Raw genomic sequence first — 17,494 nt, 5'->3', positions numbered from 1 at the left:
GCGCACCGTGTGCCAGCACCGGTACAGGGTTACAGGTAGTGTGACCCGGCGTCACTTACAAGGCAAGGTAGCAGTAACAGTTGTCTGAACTCTGAGGGCTTACGTGCCCTCCCTCCGCCTCCCCACAGACTCCTTAAAACCAGTATTTGGTTCAGTTATTATTTATTATTGCATTGAAAGGATACTATTTGATTTACAAACACACAGAATGTTATTTATTACATTTTTACAAGGCTTTTGAACACAAACTATTTTACAATAAATACGACTTTCAGCCCTCTCACCACCTGTTATTGATAAATATTTATTTTCATATTTTTTGTATTATTTCCCAGATCTTCATAATTCCTCATACATACAGTAGCTGTAGCAGCAACTTCATCAGAGCAATTGTTTAGTCAACCTTTTCTTCATTGGAGCTACTGGACTTGTTACAGCACTGCAGTTCTACAACAGTCCCTCTTCTTCCAATTTCTTACTCTCCTGAATGATCATTTTTAGAAAATCCTTCTCAGCATGAAGCAATCCATTAATGAAGATCCATTAAAACTATTCCTGCATCTGTTAGCGGTGAACTCCTTTGATTTTGTGACACAGCATTGTCCTTTGGGAACAATCCTTGATGTGTCCTGTGTTTTCACTTTTGTGTTTGTTTGTTTCTTTTTTAAAATGAGATCAGAGAGATGTTGTCATGAGAACAATAAAGTCTGTAGTGACTGAGGAATGTACTATGACCAGATCATTAATACTCAGAAAAAAAAAAATCAGGTTTTCTGGAACAGGTGGGTTGTTATTTGATTTTAGAAGAAAGAAAGATAGATCAAACTTAACAAAACGCCAAAAGCAAACACCATTTTAAGGAACATGTGATCTTCTTGGCAAGTAGGTCTTGTTTTAAGATAATGATCCACAGAATCAGCCAGAGAGAATTTCTTTGGTTTGTAGCCAAGTTGATTTCGTGCCTTGTCTATCCGGAAAGTGTGAGTTACAGTAACATTCCACACCTAAAATCCAAACGGACAGTCAAGAGAAGTGAACTTAATATCTGATTTTCTAGAACTGGGATGAAAATATGTCAATAATGATACTACAGTGGAATTAAAAACATGCCTAAAGATAGGCATGCAAAAATGTATACATTTTGGAGTTGGATTCTGTCCAGAGGTAACAGAATAAGTTGACGTAGCTTGACAGGTAAAGAGCCAAAGCTCAGAGGACTGAGTACAGGAGTTTATGATGCTGTTTTCTCACTTGTGAATGTGAGAATAAAGAACTAAGCACAATTCCCTCAGACGGGCTCTTCTGTACAGAGAAATGCACAAGGGAACTGGATGAATGCATTGGAGGGGAGTGGTGTGGCTTCTCAACTTTGCAGAAATGCATTATCTAAGGATGCACTTCTGAAGAGTTATATCCTCCACCTGTCAATGCGTGGTGCCTGTGAAAGTGCTCAACTCACTTTCACAGTCTCAATTTCTGCTTCAGATATAGAATGTAGAAGTAAGTATAAAACCAGATAGATAAATTGTGGAATAACCAAAAAGCTGCAGCAGTAGTTCGTAAGATCCATTCAGTCCCTTCAGTGTCCTACTGTGTTACATGCTACAGTATAGTAAGAGACTAGATGATAGATTAGTTAGAAGCATTTTGGCTTATATTATAAATCATAATATTGTACAAAAACACGTTAGATCAAAATGAATTTGTCCAGAAGTTGGCAGTTGGCTTTTGGTTTGTTTGTTTGTTGTTTGGTTGTTTTTTGGTTTGTGGGTTGGTTGGTTGTTTTTTTTTTTCCGAAAATTGACTTTTCATTCCAATTTAGAATTATTTTTAGTAGCCTTCCTAATTATTAGCTAGCCTGGTATTATAACTGCTACCACTTTGACCTGAGACTCTTGCTCTGTCCTCTGGGACCACCTTCCTTTAACAAGTAGTTCCACAGCATAGGACAGCTCGCTGGAAATGATGTAGTGCCTGTTTTCCTCTCTGTGCTAGCTCTGGGTCAGTCGCTCTGTCTTACACCTCTAGAATGTTTCTTTGGATCATCTAATCTTCAAGTAAGGAGTAATTAATTTCTGATGACTTTGGTGGCCAGTATGGCATGAAAAATCAGGCTACAAAATGGCTGTGTAAGCCCTGACTGGACTACACTCCGAGCAGAAATACAGAGCTCTACTGCAGACAGTCCTGTCTGCATCCGAAGGGTGTATCATGTACTTCACGAGAATTTTGGTCAGAAATACGTAAACATTATATCTTTTTATATATTTACCTCATTTCTTGTCAATAAAGGTGTAAAGTTAAAAACTGGCTGCAGTATCAGGTGCAGATACTCCATCACAGTGGCTGTGAAACAGAAAGGTACTTTATGAGACAACTAGATAACCATAAACTGAGATAATGCTGACATTGCACAGCCTATAACCCCTATTGATATCAGAGAATGCAATTAAGGTGGTAGAAGGCAGTATTTAATTTATAAAGTACGTGAGGGACTCAGTTTATGAATAGTCTTTACACTTTATCTGGTATAATTAATGCAAAATGGCATAAATTATTATTATTAATTAGAATAATGTTAAATTATATAATTCCTACAATTTGGGTCCTTGCATTTTATAAAACCATTATGTAGCTTTATAGGAATAAGAAAACAAATTTAAAAAATAAATAGCACAATCAGTAAGTATGTATTTTATTATTTTTACCTGCCATATGAACCAGGAGAACTGGAATACGTATCCAGGGTTTCCTGTAGCCTAATTTTTCAAACTAGAAGGGGGGTAAAAAGAAAGAATATCAGAGAATTTATACCAAATTGAGGGTGTCAATGAAGCATGAAAATGGAAAAATGAATGTTTATAAAACATGTATCTAAACTTTTTTTTCAGCTAATCTTCCTATCAATACTGGTAGTCAGAAATGTGATTAAACCCACTACTCATTTTTTGATGCCCACCTCCCACCCTTCAAAAGCAACTGGATGGTAAAGGGGAAACAATGCTGTTTCCAAGGGGCAAGTGACCGAGACTGGAATACTGAACTACATTTAGATACAGGCCCATCATTCTACTGCAGTAATTTTCCTGGAAGACTTTTCTGTGTTGGCATTGCAAGATCAAAACTTCAGCATGCTCCTAAAATCCCAGCCTGATGTTGATGAAAATAAAACGTTGCTTCTTTTAAGCTTTTAAGATACCAATCTAAATGGCCTTCCCTTTTGTGCTGCACTTGATGCCAGGACAAAGAAATAAATAATGGTTATAAAAGGCTTGCCAGATGCTAACAGTAGAACTTCTCATGCACTGTGAGCTCGCTTCACAGAAATACGACTGTTCCGCAGTAGGTTCTATATCTCTCAGCTAAATTCCCTTAGAACACTAAGGGCCAAACTCCACAGTTATGCCTATCCGAAACTGCCCTTAAAGCCAGTGGAAATTTGAGATATGCAGCTAGAATGTTAATTAATTAATTCAGCAATTAATGTGCACTGCATTTCATTTAGTTAGTATGGTCTTTTAGTGAACGATAGGATTAGGTGCATTAAATGTGCGTGCAATACATACCAAAGGGACTATCCATTCAGAAAATATGACGTTTTCACCATCATGTATGTAATAGGCCTGACCACTCTGTTAAAGAAGCAGAGAAAAACAATTAGAAAAACACTGCACGTAGGATGACATTTTCTTTCTCTCTCATACCTACCTTTCTTGACTTCGTGAATAACACGCCAGCATGCACACGGTGAACGCACACAACTCAGCTCAACAAACCACTTTCACTGGACTTCACTGTGATCTCAGACACGTCTCATGCTTTTGGGTAACCCCATGGTGGTAATCATGATTAACCATGGTGTAATGTAGATCGGAGCTTGATTTCACTATGTAGTAACTCTGCTTTTAAAAGCATTAGATTCTTCATGACATACAGGGCATAGAATTATCTTTGTGAGTCCAACAGAATTGGCAACACTGACAGCATTTAATAAATACAGCTTTTTGAGGTCAAGTTCCACCTCTGGCTAATTTTCTGATGAAGATAATTGTGGTATATATATTCCGTGGGACATGTCAAAGTGCTTGAATCCACTTTTAGCTTCCAGTCTACCTTCTTCCAGCAGGCAAAACTTCCTCGACAGCCGTGCTCTGGGTGAGGAGCCTGTCCAACAGGGAGCACGGGGAACACCAAGCAGACCCTGGGAGTCTGGGCATTACTTCCTTCTAGAACAGCTGCGTAGCTTCCAAGCTCTTAACTAGTTGACAGCACATGGCAGGATGTTCAGACATATCTGTACCTGTTGTCTGTATGTTCCTACCATCATAAATGAAGCTGGAACCTTCAGGAGCTGTGAATGTAGTAGCTGCTGCAACACTGTCAGTTCTGTAATGCTTCACAGTCCTCAGATTGTTGTTGCAATTATGACCAGTAGAAGAAAAAGAAAAATCTTTAAAAATTGTCCATTAATTTTGTACTTCTCTCTTTGGAATTTTCAACCCTGAAAAACTGGAATGCCTCAGAATGGTTGCTCTAAATTTTATGTTACGCATCTAGAATCAGAATATACAAGTTTGTATGAAGGTGAATATATTAACCTGGTTAAAAATACTATTTCTTCCAATCAAATAGGAAATTATATATTTTTAAACCACAAAAAAACCCCCACCAAAACCAAACGAAAACCAGCATCAAAATATTAGCAGAATGTATTTGCATTTTGCACTGTCCATGTGCTTGTTGAATCACACACCATTTTTGAGAATTTAGCACATGACCTTTTGGAGAAACTTTGATCTCAGAACATCAAAAATTAAACCTATTTGAGAGCTATAGCTACGGACATAATGTTAATATTGTTTACTTACAGCTACATAACCTTTCTCGGGGGTGAGAGCCTCAGCAGCTAGTAAGTGAGCTTGTACTAGATTTCCTATGTGAACCCAGTTCATCTGAACTTTGTGATTTCCAAACTTGAAGTTAAATAGTCTCCGCTGGATATTTACCTGTAGAAACAGAAAATATGAAATAACTACATTATTCCTTTATTATGCAGTATAATGTATTCATTTTGGCTCAGCCCGCACACTTACTATTTGCTGTCTTTGAGTACAATTACAGCACAAGAAATGTGTCACAAGAAAAAAACCAACCAACTAGTTGGTGGTTTTATAATCAAGGACTGTTGCACTGATACTTAGTGGTAAAATATGGTGACATCATAGTGTTTGGCTGACACTATGGGATGCAAACCTAGTTCCTCCATCATGGCATTTCAGCTTTGCATTTTTTCCTTTTCACTTAAAAGTACAGCTTGATCCTTGCCATTTCTGCAGGGCTCCTATCATGTAATCTCTTATCTTGCACCATCTGACCTGTCAGCAGTCACAACAGTCTTCCTGGAGGAATTGTTAAGAACTGTAATCAAGATACTTCCACTTGTGTTATGCCCTTACAACTACTTGCAGTGTCCTCCAGAGCTGACTACATAACACATACGGCTACTCGTGGCAGGTGGTGCTGCTCTTCTGGTCCATATATGCCTGGTGGACGAAGCACACAAGTGTGGAGCTTGTCTCCTCCTTGGAGAGAAAACAAAAAGTGGTTTTCAGATAGCTTTGATATCAACATATGGCTGATATACATTGTCTGAATTTTACACTGTGAAGGGATCAGTCTGACCATTCCATGTGATTCTGCTTCCCAGTAACTTGTTTTCATTTCCATATAAAAAATCAGGTTCAATAGTAGTGAAAGACCCTAGCTTAGCAGCCTGAAAATCTGAATCCCTCTGACCAGGATGAATCAAACTTTCCTACAGATATGCCTTCTGCTTGACTGACTTTTGCTATTTATTACAGATACAAGTTTATAATGTACATATTTGTCCATCATTGTAGACACATGCAATACTGGAAGAAGATCATTCAGTTTTCTATATTTAGACACCTTGCTTGCTTGCAGCTCAATGGCATCACAAAGGAATGGAAGAGGTCTCTTAAACACAGGCTTTCAATTTAGAATATTTTAAATCAAAATGAGTACTTTAAGCTCTACATGTGAATCAGTAAGTACACTCCTCTGACTCCTGAGAACAGGCACAATTACACCTTTGATGTGGGCGAGTGTAACAGGTGCTAGGCATTTTCTCAGTAGTTAATGGAGGATGCTAAAATTGAATTCCCACCTAATTTATGTTTGCCAAATTTTCAGTTGAGATAAATCAGTAGGAATAACGAAATATGCATGGTAAAAGCAAAGATAAATATTTCTCTTGCCACTTACAGATAGATTATGAGCCACAGCTATTCATGCATGACCCTGATATCGTATTCCCAATCTGTTTAAGAAACTGCAATTATTCCTGCCAGACACCTGCAGCCTTCAGGGATTAAGAGAATGACCTACTGGGCAGCACTTAGAGATTGGTATTATGAGAGAAGCTTGAAGTGATAGATTGAACGGGGAATAAAAGCACAAATTCTCTATCTACAGTAAAATTCATAAACTTTTAAGATTATTTGAAGAAGTAAGGTTAAATTTAATGATTCTTCCCATCTGTTGTTTGCATATAATCTCATACCTGTCTGAGTATTCACATAAAAAAAAATCATCCACTGAAGAGAGGAGTAGAAACAAACAAAATAAATCCTTATTTCAGTTAAAATATATTATTTATTGATAAATGAGTAATCAGAGAATGGAATATCCATTAGCACTACTAATGATAGGAAAACCCCAGATGTTTTATATGTACCTTTGAGTAAAGTTCCATTAGCAGCAAGAACCATTTGGTCTGCAATTGCCTTTGTTCTAGAATAATGATTAAATTGCTATAAAGAAAGGCAGAATATGATCAACATTTTAATCACATTATTGCATTTGTAAAGGCAAACTACTGTTTATGTCTGATAACATTTAAATTTAGCCAGCTTGTACACATCAGCTAAGTAAAACCAAACTAGAAATAACAAGATTTAGCAAATACATACTTCATTTTTGACAACAGACTTACACTTTAGTCGCATAAATTTAGTTTCAGAGTGAATTTAAGTCCACTAGTATTTACTTAACTCACTTTTTGTGATGGATGTACTGAAAAAATTAATATTAAGCCAAATGTTCTGGTGGGTCAGATAATTTTATTTTGAAAAAAACATCCACTTTGAATTGGAAAAAAAGTTTTTCTAAATAGTATGTCAAATATGAAATTAAAAATTCAGACTTTCCTAAAAATGTTTCCATTTCTTATTGAAGCTATTTGGGAAGTTATAAATAATTGTCTCCCAGCTGTATCTTTTATTATTAACTTTAAAAATTGCACCCAAGTGCATTTAAACAATAGGATCCTGGACAGAGTTAGCACATGCTGGTTTTGTGATTACTTATCCACATGAGACTATTTATGTATCTGTTGAATTTTGTATTGCGATACTTTATATTGAAAAATTTACCTAAAAATCCCACCATGGCAAATTTTTCTACTCCCAGGTGGTTTAATCCTCCTGCTCCACCTCCCTCCATGCCCCACCTCTCTCTGCTGCTTGCTATTACATGATCACCTTTAGAGAAAATATATGGTTAGGGCTCAGACACATGCAACTACTTGCAAATTCCTAAAATGTTTTCTTGCAAGTCTGAGGCGCTGTGCAGGCTGTGCACGAACTGACATATCCAAGGAACTATCTCAGGAGGCACCAACAGAGTAGTCGTCGGTCCCATTTAGGATTCCTGGACACAGGATGTACATTCTAAAATTACAGCTTTTAACTGCAGGCAGTGTGCTGGGAGCAGGGAAGAACAAATGGGAAGAGTGGCCAGAAAGCATTTAGCTTCAGATTTCATCTCGAGAGTATTTCCTAAATGATCACAGCGAAGGAGGAAATGGTATTTCAGAGCAGCCCTGAGGTGACTGTAACTACCGCTTGGCCTGCAGCAAGAAAGCAAGGTTTGGGAGCTTCAGAGAAGCAAAACTGTCTGTGATATAGATGCAGAATTTGATATTTAATAATATTATTCAACGCAAAGGCTCACAGGGGCCATAATATTCAGTATTTACATAGCGGATGGTCCTCTGAAAGCCCTTCCTCTTGAAACACTCTTATTAAATGTCAGATTCCACTAAGTCATTTTTAGGTATTTTATCATCCCACATCTGTCTAGTTATAGCAGATTAAAGCCACTATGATCTGAGTATTTCTTCAGTGATCATGGGTCAATTTTTATTAATGAAAGGTAATTTCATGGAATTTGATGCGATCTACAGTAAAACAGCTTCTGCTCTCAGAACAGCCTTCACATAATCTGCCCTTTAGAGCACAGTAAATCCATGCCATCACACGAACAAAGTACCTTTTCCAGTGGAAAATATGGCACAGTTTCTTCATCTCCTTCTTCAATAGGATTCCCTCCAAATACCACATTCACTGTACTGGTATATATCAGTCTAGGGATATTTCTTTGTCTGCAGACTACAATGGTTTGCAAAATAAAGTATTTTAAAACAAAAATAAAGATCGAGAAACAACAAATGAACTGGCAGCTTCTCTTTTTGAAAACAAACATTACAGTTATAGAAAAATAAATCTTTTAATTTTAGCATTATCTTATCACTTAATATAATATTCTTGTTCATGCAGCTGGAATTTTTCATCCCAGACATCTGTTACGTAAATATTACACACTGTGGTCACCAAACGTTTTACAATCAGGTATTTGCAGCTGTCATATCACCACAGGACTGTAGTCATCAGCTGGAGAGAGGAATTAGCTTGACGGGGGGAAAAATTCCTCCTTCAGAAACGTTTCTTAAAGCACATTCATTTTACAAACTGAATGAAAAGAAGATGAGTAAGAACATTTCTTGAGATCAAATAGCACTGAAAACTCCCTGCTTCTTTCTGTAGGGGTAGTACTGCCGAGAGCAGCCTGTCTGTGGACCATTATTTTTGCCCTTACTCCAGCAGTGAGCAGTAAGCAGCACTGCTTCTTGCACCAGTTCCATGGATGCCTGTAAAGGCATATGAGAAAATGTGCTAACTCGCCCCGGTGTGTGACAAAACTGCAAATTGGCTCAAGCTGTTCATAAGTGACAAATTACATGTTAGCAGGAAACATATGCTGTTAGCGTACCTTAAACACAAATGAAACCAATATTAATTACAAAACGAAGTCTTAATTATGGATTCCAGTTGGGTGTTAAGATATTATGTCTAAATTCTGCTGTCTATATGTCATTGCAAACTTGAATAACATAAATTTCCTTTTGATTTAATGATACTTCTAAAGTTTAAGTTAATAATTTTAGTTAATTAATATTCAAAGTCAGGAAATTTTAGAATCTACGGAGCAATCAGTCCAGTTGGTTCATTGGCTCATTTTGAAAACAGTGAATGTAATTACTGTGTTGTAAATATTTGGAACAAAATATAGTAATAAAATCTATTATTAAACTGTAGATTAACAGGTTCGTGCTCTTCCCAGATACTTGCTTTGTTGGGAGCCTATGAAAATTTGACACGACATGTTCCTGTGGGTTCAGAGGTTGGGGTAAGAGGAAGGGAATATGTGGCAACCTCTTCCCTCTACCTCATTTAGAGTTTTACTTGCCTACCATTTCACTCCAATTATTTCTGCTTTTCTCAATAATAACCCACAGGCAGCATGAATATGGGTCTAAATAAAACCTTCTTTTGCCATTTTGCTCTTTTGATTTTTTTCACCATTTGTTTTTTGAAAGAAAGACAAAGAGAAAGTAGCTTTCGTATGCAGAATACACTTTGAAATGTTCCCTCTGGAATTGAATATACAGAAAGAAATCTACTAACATTTTCCAGAAACAGTAGTTAAATATCAGCATATAATTAAAGAAAGATCATGTTTAGACAGATGATCAGAAAGGACAGAAAATATTCTATATTAATGTGATAAAATAATAGCTAAATATGCTTAGCACATCTATGGCTCCTGTTACCAAATGTTTACAACACAAGAAACAGTACAGTATCTCTCATTTTATTTCTATGAGGAAAGAGGATAACACTTCTCCATTACACAGAGTAACAGGAAAAAAATAACCAGCACATGGAGTAGAGTTTAAGTCGGTCTGCCAAGGAAAGAAGTCCAGGTTGAAAACCTACACCCAGTTCAAACCAGTGGCACGTCTACCATTTAATGGGACCTGCACACCCAGCTTTACATCATACTCTGAAAGGAGGGAGAGAAGAGCCTCACTGTACTCCAAAATCACACAGAAAACATCCAATTAGAAGGTTTTTTCATTAATGATTTGGATCAGACGCAAAAAAAGAAAATCTAGGTACATACCATCAATTATTACTTTTGTGCCTCCAACATTTATGGATTCAATCTGATCTTTCTTTTGAAGCTAGAAATAGAGTTTACACATTATCTAATTAATGGAACAAGTCACACAATACAATTTTTACAATTGCCCGATCTAGAACAGCTGTGGCCTTTTTGTGATGTACGTGTTACAGTTATCTGTCCTTCTGGCATACAGTGATTTCTAGCAGTTCTCATTTTCATTGTCTTGTTCAGTGTATGAATAAATAAAGTTGAAAAATTAAAGATAAAATGCATTTGAAAGGAAATTATAATGCTTCAATTTTCTGTAACACCCCAGATAACCCATGATATAGAAACAGGAATTACAGGCAGGCGTTATGTTCCCTGAAATCTTTCACAAATTCTTGTTCCAGTGGCAATCTGTCCTGTTCCTAGAAATAAATTAGTTTCATGACTTTTTGGTAACACTCTCTGAATATCACAGTTTTTTAGCATAACTATATTGAGTTGCTCATCTGTATCCTCATGACTATGAGTTCACAAGGAAACATATCAACATTAGTTCTAGAGCAATATTGTCACACTTCCTCAGATTAGAGGAAGAGGATATGCCTCCTTATCCAAGATCTTGAATCTATGATCTCATTTTTCTAGAGTACTTTGTGTAGTACTTTAGTTTCATGCTTTGACATTTATTATTTAAGAAGTACCTCCCTTGTTGCCTGTATGGATGACTTGACATTTACAACTAAGTTCTGTCTGACATAGATATATAATTACATTCTTTATTACATGCTGATAAACTTTTGCTTTCACAAGAACAACGACAGAAAATGTTAGGAAAATTGTACTTGCTTGTTCTAATCCTGACATTCCACATGCAGCCACATGAAAAACACAGTCAACCCCCTCACATGCTTTGAACACCGTATCATAATCCCTCACATCACCCTGTAAAATGAGAAAAAAATGGATTTTTGACTAGTAGAGCTCACTGCATTCTCTATAGAATTAGTATTAACTATGGCTGTTATAGAATATCTAAAATAATTCTGATGTCTTTTTTACAGTATTTAACTAGCATTAAATAAAACATTATAAATGTGGAGAAACATCCATGACTAAGAATTTTGTCAATATTTTGTTGCAAAACAAATATGACTCTTGTTGGCTTCAATTATAATGCATATTTTCACACTTAGTCCTGCAGCCTTCAGGCTGGAAAAACTTGTTTGACTTGAATGGGAGCAGCATATGCCTGAGGGCTGGAGAGTCAAGTCCCAGGGACAATAAATCACAGTAGGAAGGGTTCAGCTGTTTGCCATGGAATTGCCAAATGAAAGAAGCCCTTTTCTGTTAGCATCTTAAGATCTGACTTGTGCAATCTGGACAAATGTCTCTGCCACCTAAGCTTTATTTTAGGTGCGTGACAAATTTAATTACAGTTTTGTACAAAATTAAAACAGAGTACACACTATAGACATTTAACATTATATTAATATAGATTAGTGTATTATAATCACATTATATGAAATGCTAGATACTACTGAACACGGCACTGTATTAAATACACAGACACTACATCTAGCATCAAATGCTATGCTGTGCCTAGAACATTATACTGCATTTTTGTATAACAGGTAATACTATATGAATAATATACTCCACACACATACAGATATCAATACAACTATAGTACCTTTCTTTTCAGAATTATGCTATTTCAAAATATTGGATATTATTTAATTTAATGAAATTGATAGAATAATCACAAAACAAATGGCTGGAGGTAAAATTAAGGGGTAATCTAATCAGTCTTTAACTCTCAACTTTCTTCTTCTGAGGCTGTCAAAGTATTTCACAAGTATGGCTTACTTAGACTTCCTGCCTTCAATCAAATGCTAAAATAGCCAACCAGTATAAACAATATTCACAATTTTCAAATCACTGATCAAGGCTCAGATCTCTGAAGTAACTATTACTTCATTTACTAGGTCTCCATAGTTCCATTTTATCGGTAATTCACTTCTACTTTGTAATATTTATTCTTTTTAAATTGAATTATAAACACACTGTTCTCAGAAGATCATTTGTCAGATCTCTTGAGTCTCCTTTAGAAGATGTAAACTGCCATCAATCCACCAACTTAAATTATGTGAATTTGTATGATTAACAATCACGTTTATGGTTTCTGAATGGTTCCTCAATAATACTCTTCCATATTACATCCACATAACAACCTCTATTCTGTAAAAGTTGTTTATGAAATTGAACTTAAGAACAACCATCCCGGGTGAGACTAAAGATCTGCCTAGCCTGGTATTCTGCCCACCACACAGCTGTGCAGAGCAGTATCATGCTCCCCCCTCTGCCTCCCTCACCGCCCGTCTCACATCGTGATGTAGCCAGAAGGAGAAAATCTGGCATCACCTCGACAGCTGCGGGGACAAAGATTCTGTGATCACTTCCAGCTTTGCCACCAACTTTCTAGTTCTAGTGGTGGTGTCAAAGAGTTCTTACACTACATGCTCAGACAAGATCAGCTGGATGAAACCCTCTGCCCAGCTAGAACTTGTGCAAGGTGACAGGAGCGTGCGCAAAGTGCACCCAGACCCCCACACCTGAGTGGCGAGGCAGCTGTGAGGACTTGGTGCTCCCCACATCATGGGGGATGCTGACCTCCATACATGACTGTGAGCTGTTAAATATTTGAGGTCTCTTTCATTATCCCTCTTTTACAGACATAATAAATTCCTTGAATTGCTAAGAATCAAAAGGAATCAGTGCTCATAAATGGGTGTTCTGGGAAGAGCAGGATCGGGGCAAGCATATGTGACACTTTCCCCCAGAAAACTCTTCCAGTCTCCAGGTATTTTAATTCAGAAGATTACTTCAGCCTAATTTAGTTTACCTATTTAGTAATCTCCAACGGAAGTAAATTTTTGGCAAGGCTTTGTGCATGCCTTTTACCTACTACATGAAAAAACAATCTCTCTGTGTTGAACTCACTCCTCCTCATTTCACCTGACGGCCCTTCCTCCTTCCACCGAACAGTCCATCCCTATCCATCTCAACGCCATTCAAGGTTTGTAGAGCTCTCCCACTCCCAAGTCATCTCTTTCCCAGACTGGAAAGTCCCAGTTTCCTCAATCATTCTCTGTGTGGCAGCCATTCTACATTTGGGATCATCTTTATTGTCCTGTCTTGCTCCCAGCTTTTTACTCAAAATAATTTCCCTGAGCAGTAAAGTTTGTCACTTCATTGCTCACTCCGTCACCTAGGTGAGCTCTGGATGTGTGCCTCCCCACACAGGACTCCACAACTTCACTGGTGACACAGAGAACTGACCACCTGGACTTAATCAGTTACTCTTGCATGTGAGGACCTTTAACCATTAATTCATATTGTCCTTAAAGGCTTTTCAGTAAATGATTTCATCAAAAATCCTTAAGAGCAAGCCTTGCTAACGTGCATAAAAGTAGTAGAACTTTATTTCACTGCTGTTAAATATGTAATTTCAACATACCTTGAAAAAATCTGCTCCACTTGGAATTTCCCATTTAGGCTTCTGTACATCAAACAGAACAACAGCAATTCCTGACCTAACAAGAGCACATCCCAGATTGTATCCCAGGTAGCCTCCACCTCCTGTCACCATTGTCTTTCTGCTTCTGTTAACCAGTAGACCAGCATGCTCGTTTAGTTTGCTCTCACAAGGTTGGCTGCTGTGGAGCTCTTCTGTAGATCCTTCTTGCATCACGACTGCAATGTAGAAGATCTATTGAAAATTCTCCGAGATCGGGGTAATTTCAGTTACTTTCATGTTACAATGCTCCTTTTGTGACGATACTGTTTTTATTTATATATTTCTATTATCTTAACATGTTTCAAATATATAAATTCATAGTTTTGGTAATGGGTCTTCTATGTACAATGAGTAATGACTCTGAACAATTCTATATTTCAAGATTTAGTCTTTGCCTCATAGCTGCACATTTCATATTATATAGAAATGATGAGAAATTACAGGATTTTAGAGACATTATAACTACCTGATCTTAATGGGTATGATTACATTATTGAAGGCTTGCTATATCAAACATTTTATCCTTGAAAACTCACTGACTTTTGATATATTAACACCAAATAGATGCTAACCTACTAGTCTAGAAAAAAATTAGATAAGGAATATAAGAAAGGATTGATTCTGCTTTTAGATTCCACTTTATTTCAAATTTGGGCCATAGTTCTTCAGTAATGATAAAAATTTGTTACCATTTTAAACTTTTCAGGTTACACACTAAATATATTTAGTTATCGTCCAGTTCTTACTAACTTTTGTCCATATTGTTCTCATTAGGGCTTTCATATACAGCTAAATTGACAAGGAACAGAGGAGGTAAGCCATCTCCCTGTGGGTTCATCTGCTTGGAAAAACTGATTAGAATATCATTCTGTGATAAGCAGTTCCACAGGAGTTACCCATCTGTACACTTTGTTCTGTATTAGTCTGAGTTTATTCTACAATAAACACTTCCCTTTAGAAATTCACTCATATTCTGCAAATAAAATAACAGGTATTCCAGATCACAATACACTCGGAGCAATCAGTCCAGCTAATTATCCCGCATAGGCAGCCCCTATTGTCCTGATTTCTTGCATGCCCTTTGCACATCGGGATCTAGGCTTTTTCATCCCCAAATAGAAATCCAGAATACATATATCTGACATCAATCAAATTAAGTTACTGTAAAGTAGGAGCCAAACTGGGTGCTTGCTAGCCTCCTATAGGAATATAGACGCAATTCCTGCAGACTATTATGGTGTTCTCATCGTTGGAGTGGGTCCTCACAGGAACATCCCTGTGCATGTGAGAGCATCACCTTCCACCAGCTGGGCGCAGGTAGTTTAGCATAGTTTGCTCTCAGTCATTTACACCTGGGTTCAGCAGAGATTATGCAGAAACTGGGCATGACTGGAACTGACAGCTACATCACTTCCAGGGGGACAAAATATTACTAGAAAAACAATAGAGAATCCAGCCCGCAGTATACAAAGTTATGGACTATTTTTGCTATTGCTTAGTTATTTTTTTATAATTTAGTTTGGGATACTTTTCTTGTTTTATATGTTGTTTTTTAGATTTCAGACACAGGGAAGTAAATACCAGATTCTCCATGCTGTTATATGGTTTTAACCCCAATGTCAGCTCACTAAATCCAGTGAACTGAGTGGCATAACACAGTGGAAAATACAAGCTCCTTATGTTGAAAACTATCCTGACATTTCAAAAAAGACAAATAATCCATGTTTCCAAATTTAAATTGGAATAAAACTAAACCAAATATGCTCTCCTGTTCGATCAAGAAAATGTAAATTTGCATCTCTAGATTATGCAACACAGTAGTGTTAAGCCATAGAAAATTCTTTTGTCTAGTCTTCTGTGAAAAAGTACATTTTCATACACTTAGTAAGGAGAACTAAGGTCAAGCTTGTCACATATACCATAAAAAGACATATTTAAAAAATGGCATATATTTGAATATTTGTCATTAATATCTCCTTAGATTGTAAGCTGGAGGTTGTATCAAAAAGTTTAGAAATCTCTTTCTTAAAAAGTACTAATAGCATTAATATATTAATCAGTTTCATGGAATTAGAAAATTATCACATTTTGAATGTAAACATTTTCCTGTAAGAAAATTATTTCCAGAATCAGTAACTTGCTTATTTCTCTAAATTTATAGGAACTATTCTGATTTGTTAATGTGTTGTGCATGATGAGCATAGTTACATTTTATGCAGCCCATGCAGTGTGAGTTGCTCTTAGCTCCCCTACTGTAATTTCAAATAGTAGAAAAGCAGAAATTTCTCCCCATAAAAACTTAAGTCAAACATTTCAAGTTTTTAAAAATAGCTAAAGTAGTAGTAAGTACCCTTGGTAGAATCCTGGATGTCAACGTTTTCCCAGTCCTTCCAGTCCAAGTAAGATGGAGAGATTTCTCTTTGCCAGACAACTAGTAACACAAGGGCATCAGTCAGGTACTCTCAGACAGACAGAGATGTTCACGCGTGCTCAGGCCCTTTTGCTGTTCCTGCTCCTTTGTAGCTGGTGGCTGGGCCAGGAGCCAAAAAGGGCAGGGCTTAATTTGTACATGATTTACGTTCCTTTTCAGGAAAAAATGAAGTATTTTCTCCACATCTGACCCTTCTGAACAGGTTAGTATCTCTTACTGTTACCTGGTAAAATTATTGATTAGACACTAGACAACACAAATATACTATTGGTACCTCACTCTCTAGATAAACTGTACTAGATTACTAAAACATCTCATGCTGTTTTTTAAAAAATACAAAGAAAAGGGTTTTTTACTAAAGAAAATCAGGAAAGAAATTCTTAACACTAATGTTTAAAAGGGAACCTCTCCCACAGTTGTGTGAAATTTTGGTAGGATACATCTCATCTAGCAGCAGAGTGAATGGAAATACCTTCTTCTACCTATGGTTTTCAATCTAAGTTTGGATACAAAGAGAAGAAACAAAAATCTTGTTTGGCAGTGGTACTTAGTACTTTCATCCTGATTTTTCTATCTTCATCCTCAACCCAATTACGTACTTTCAAAGAGACTTAACTGTAGGCACAAGGGTTCTCTGGCTTCCAAGATGAATGAAGTCCAGGCAGCAAACTAACTGGTACACAACAGAACAGGAAAAGGTGAATTACTATTAAATAATGCATTTAAAATTAATAATGAATTAAATGATTACTAATTATAGAAGTTCTCTGATCCTAAGATTTTAAAGCACTTCTAAAACACATATCCTTTTGCAAATTAAACAAAGAGAAATCGAAGCCAACATTTTTAAATGGGTGTGTCTAAAATGAGGTCTCAAAGCAGTAGTTAAGATGCTAAAGAAACACTCCCAAATCTAAATATAAATCACTACAATTTTAAACGTTTGCATGTTAGAAATATCTCAGGTTCACAGGTGACTTTGCAATTTAAATGTAATTTAATGTTCATGTGCTGACAAGAACTCAAACTGACACCTAGGCAAATATATTTTAGCTCAAACCATATGTGTAAGTCCCTGTTGTCTGCGTTAGATCTAGAATCTTTGAACCTGTCAGACTAATCTGCACTTCTCAGATTGCCAAATGAGTGACAAACCCAGCTCAAAGTAA

At 36.7% G+C, this 17,494-nt stretch overlaps 1 protein-coding gene and 1 long non-coding RNA gene across 2 annotated transcripts in view; one reads left to right on the top strand and one right to left on the bottom strand.

The window, feature by feature from the left end:
- LOC113485880 overlaps positions 1-438 on the top strand; it is a 7,038-nt gene extending 6,600 nt beyond the window's left edge. The window contains exon 4 of the long non-coding RNA XR_003399489.1: positions 336-438. This is a non-coding gene — a long non-coding RNA (uncharacterized LOC113485880). The remainder of the gene's footprint in view (positions 1-335) is intronic.
- Positions 439-774: 336 nt separating this feature from the next.
- LOC113485866 (putative short-chain dehydrogenase/reductase family 42E member 2) lies at positions 775-16,451 on the bottom strand. Its single transcript, XM_026859289.1, has 12 exons — positions 16,245-16,451; positions 13,835-14,070; positions 11,164-11,259; positions 10,327-10,387; positions 8,353-8,471; positions 6,758-6,833; positions 5,500-5,582; positions 4,869-5,006; positions 3,567-3,632; positions 2,709-2,772; positions 2,273-2,346; positions 775-1,004 (listed from the first exon to the last, which is right to left on the bottom strand). Exons 2-12 carry the CDS (start codon positions 14,063-14,065, stop codon positions 801-803), a joined length of 1,212 nt encoding a protein of 403 aa, XP_026715090.1. The 5' UTR covers positions 14,066-14,070; positions 16,245-16,451; the 3' UTR covers positions 775-800.
- Between the last annotated feature and the right edge of the window lie 1,043 nt (positions 16,452-17,494).

This window comes from Athene cunicularia (assembly GCF_003259725.1).
Source record: "Athene cunicularia isolate RWA chromosome 14 unlocalized genomic scaffold, athCun1 chr14_part1, whole genome shotgun sequence".
In the NCBI taxonomy this organism is placed as follows: Eukaryota; Metazoa; Chordata; class Aves; order Strigiformes; family Strigidae; genus Athene; species Athene cunicularia.
This window is presented reverse-complemented; position numbering and strand designations above follow the sequence as displayed.

Coding starts and splice junctions, on each gene's coding strand:
- LOC113485866 (XM_026859289.1), bottom strand. CDS start 14,065: ATGCAAGAAGGATCTACAGAAGAGCTCCACAGCAGCCAACCTTGTGAG. Junction 11,260..13,834: donor GTGGAGCAGATTTTTTCAAG/GTATGTTGAAAT, acceptor CTCATTTTACAG/GGTGATGTGAGGGATTATGA. Junction 8,472..10,326: donor CACAAAAGTAATAATTGATG/GTATGTACCTAG, acceptor AAACCATTGTAG/TCTGCAGACAAAGAAATATC.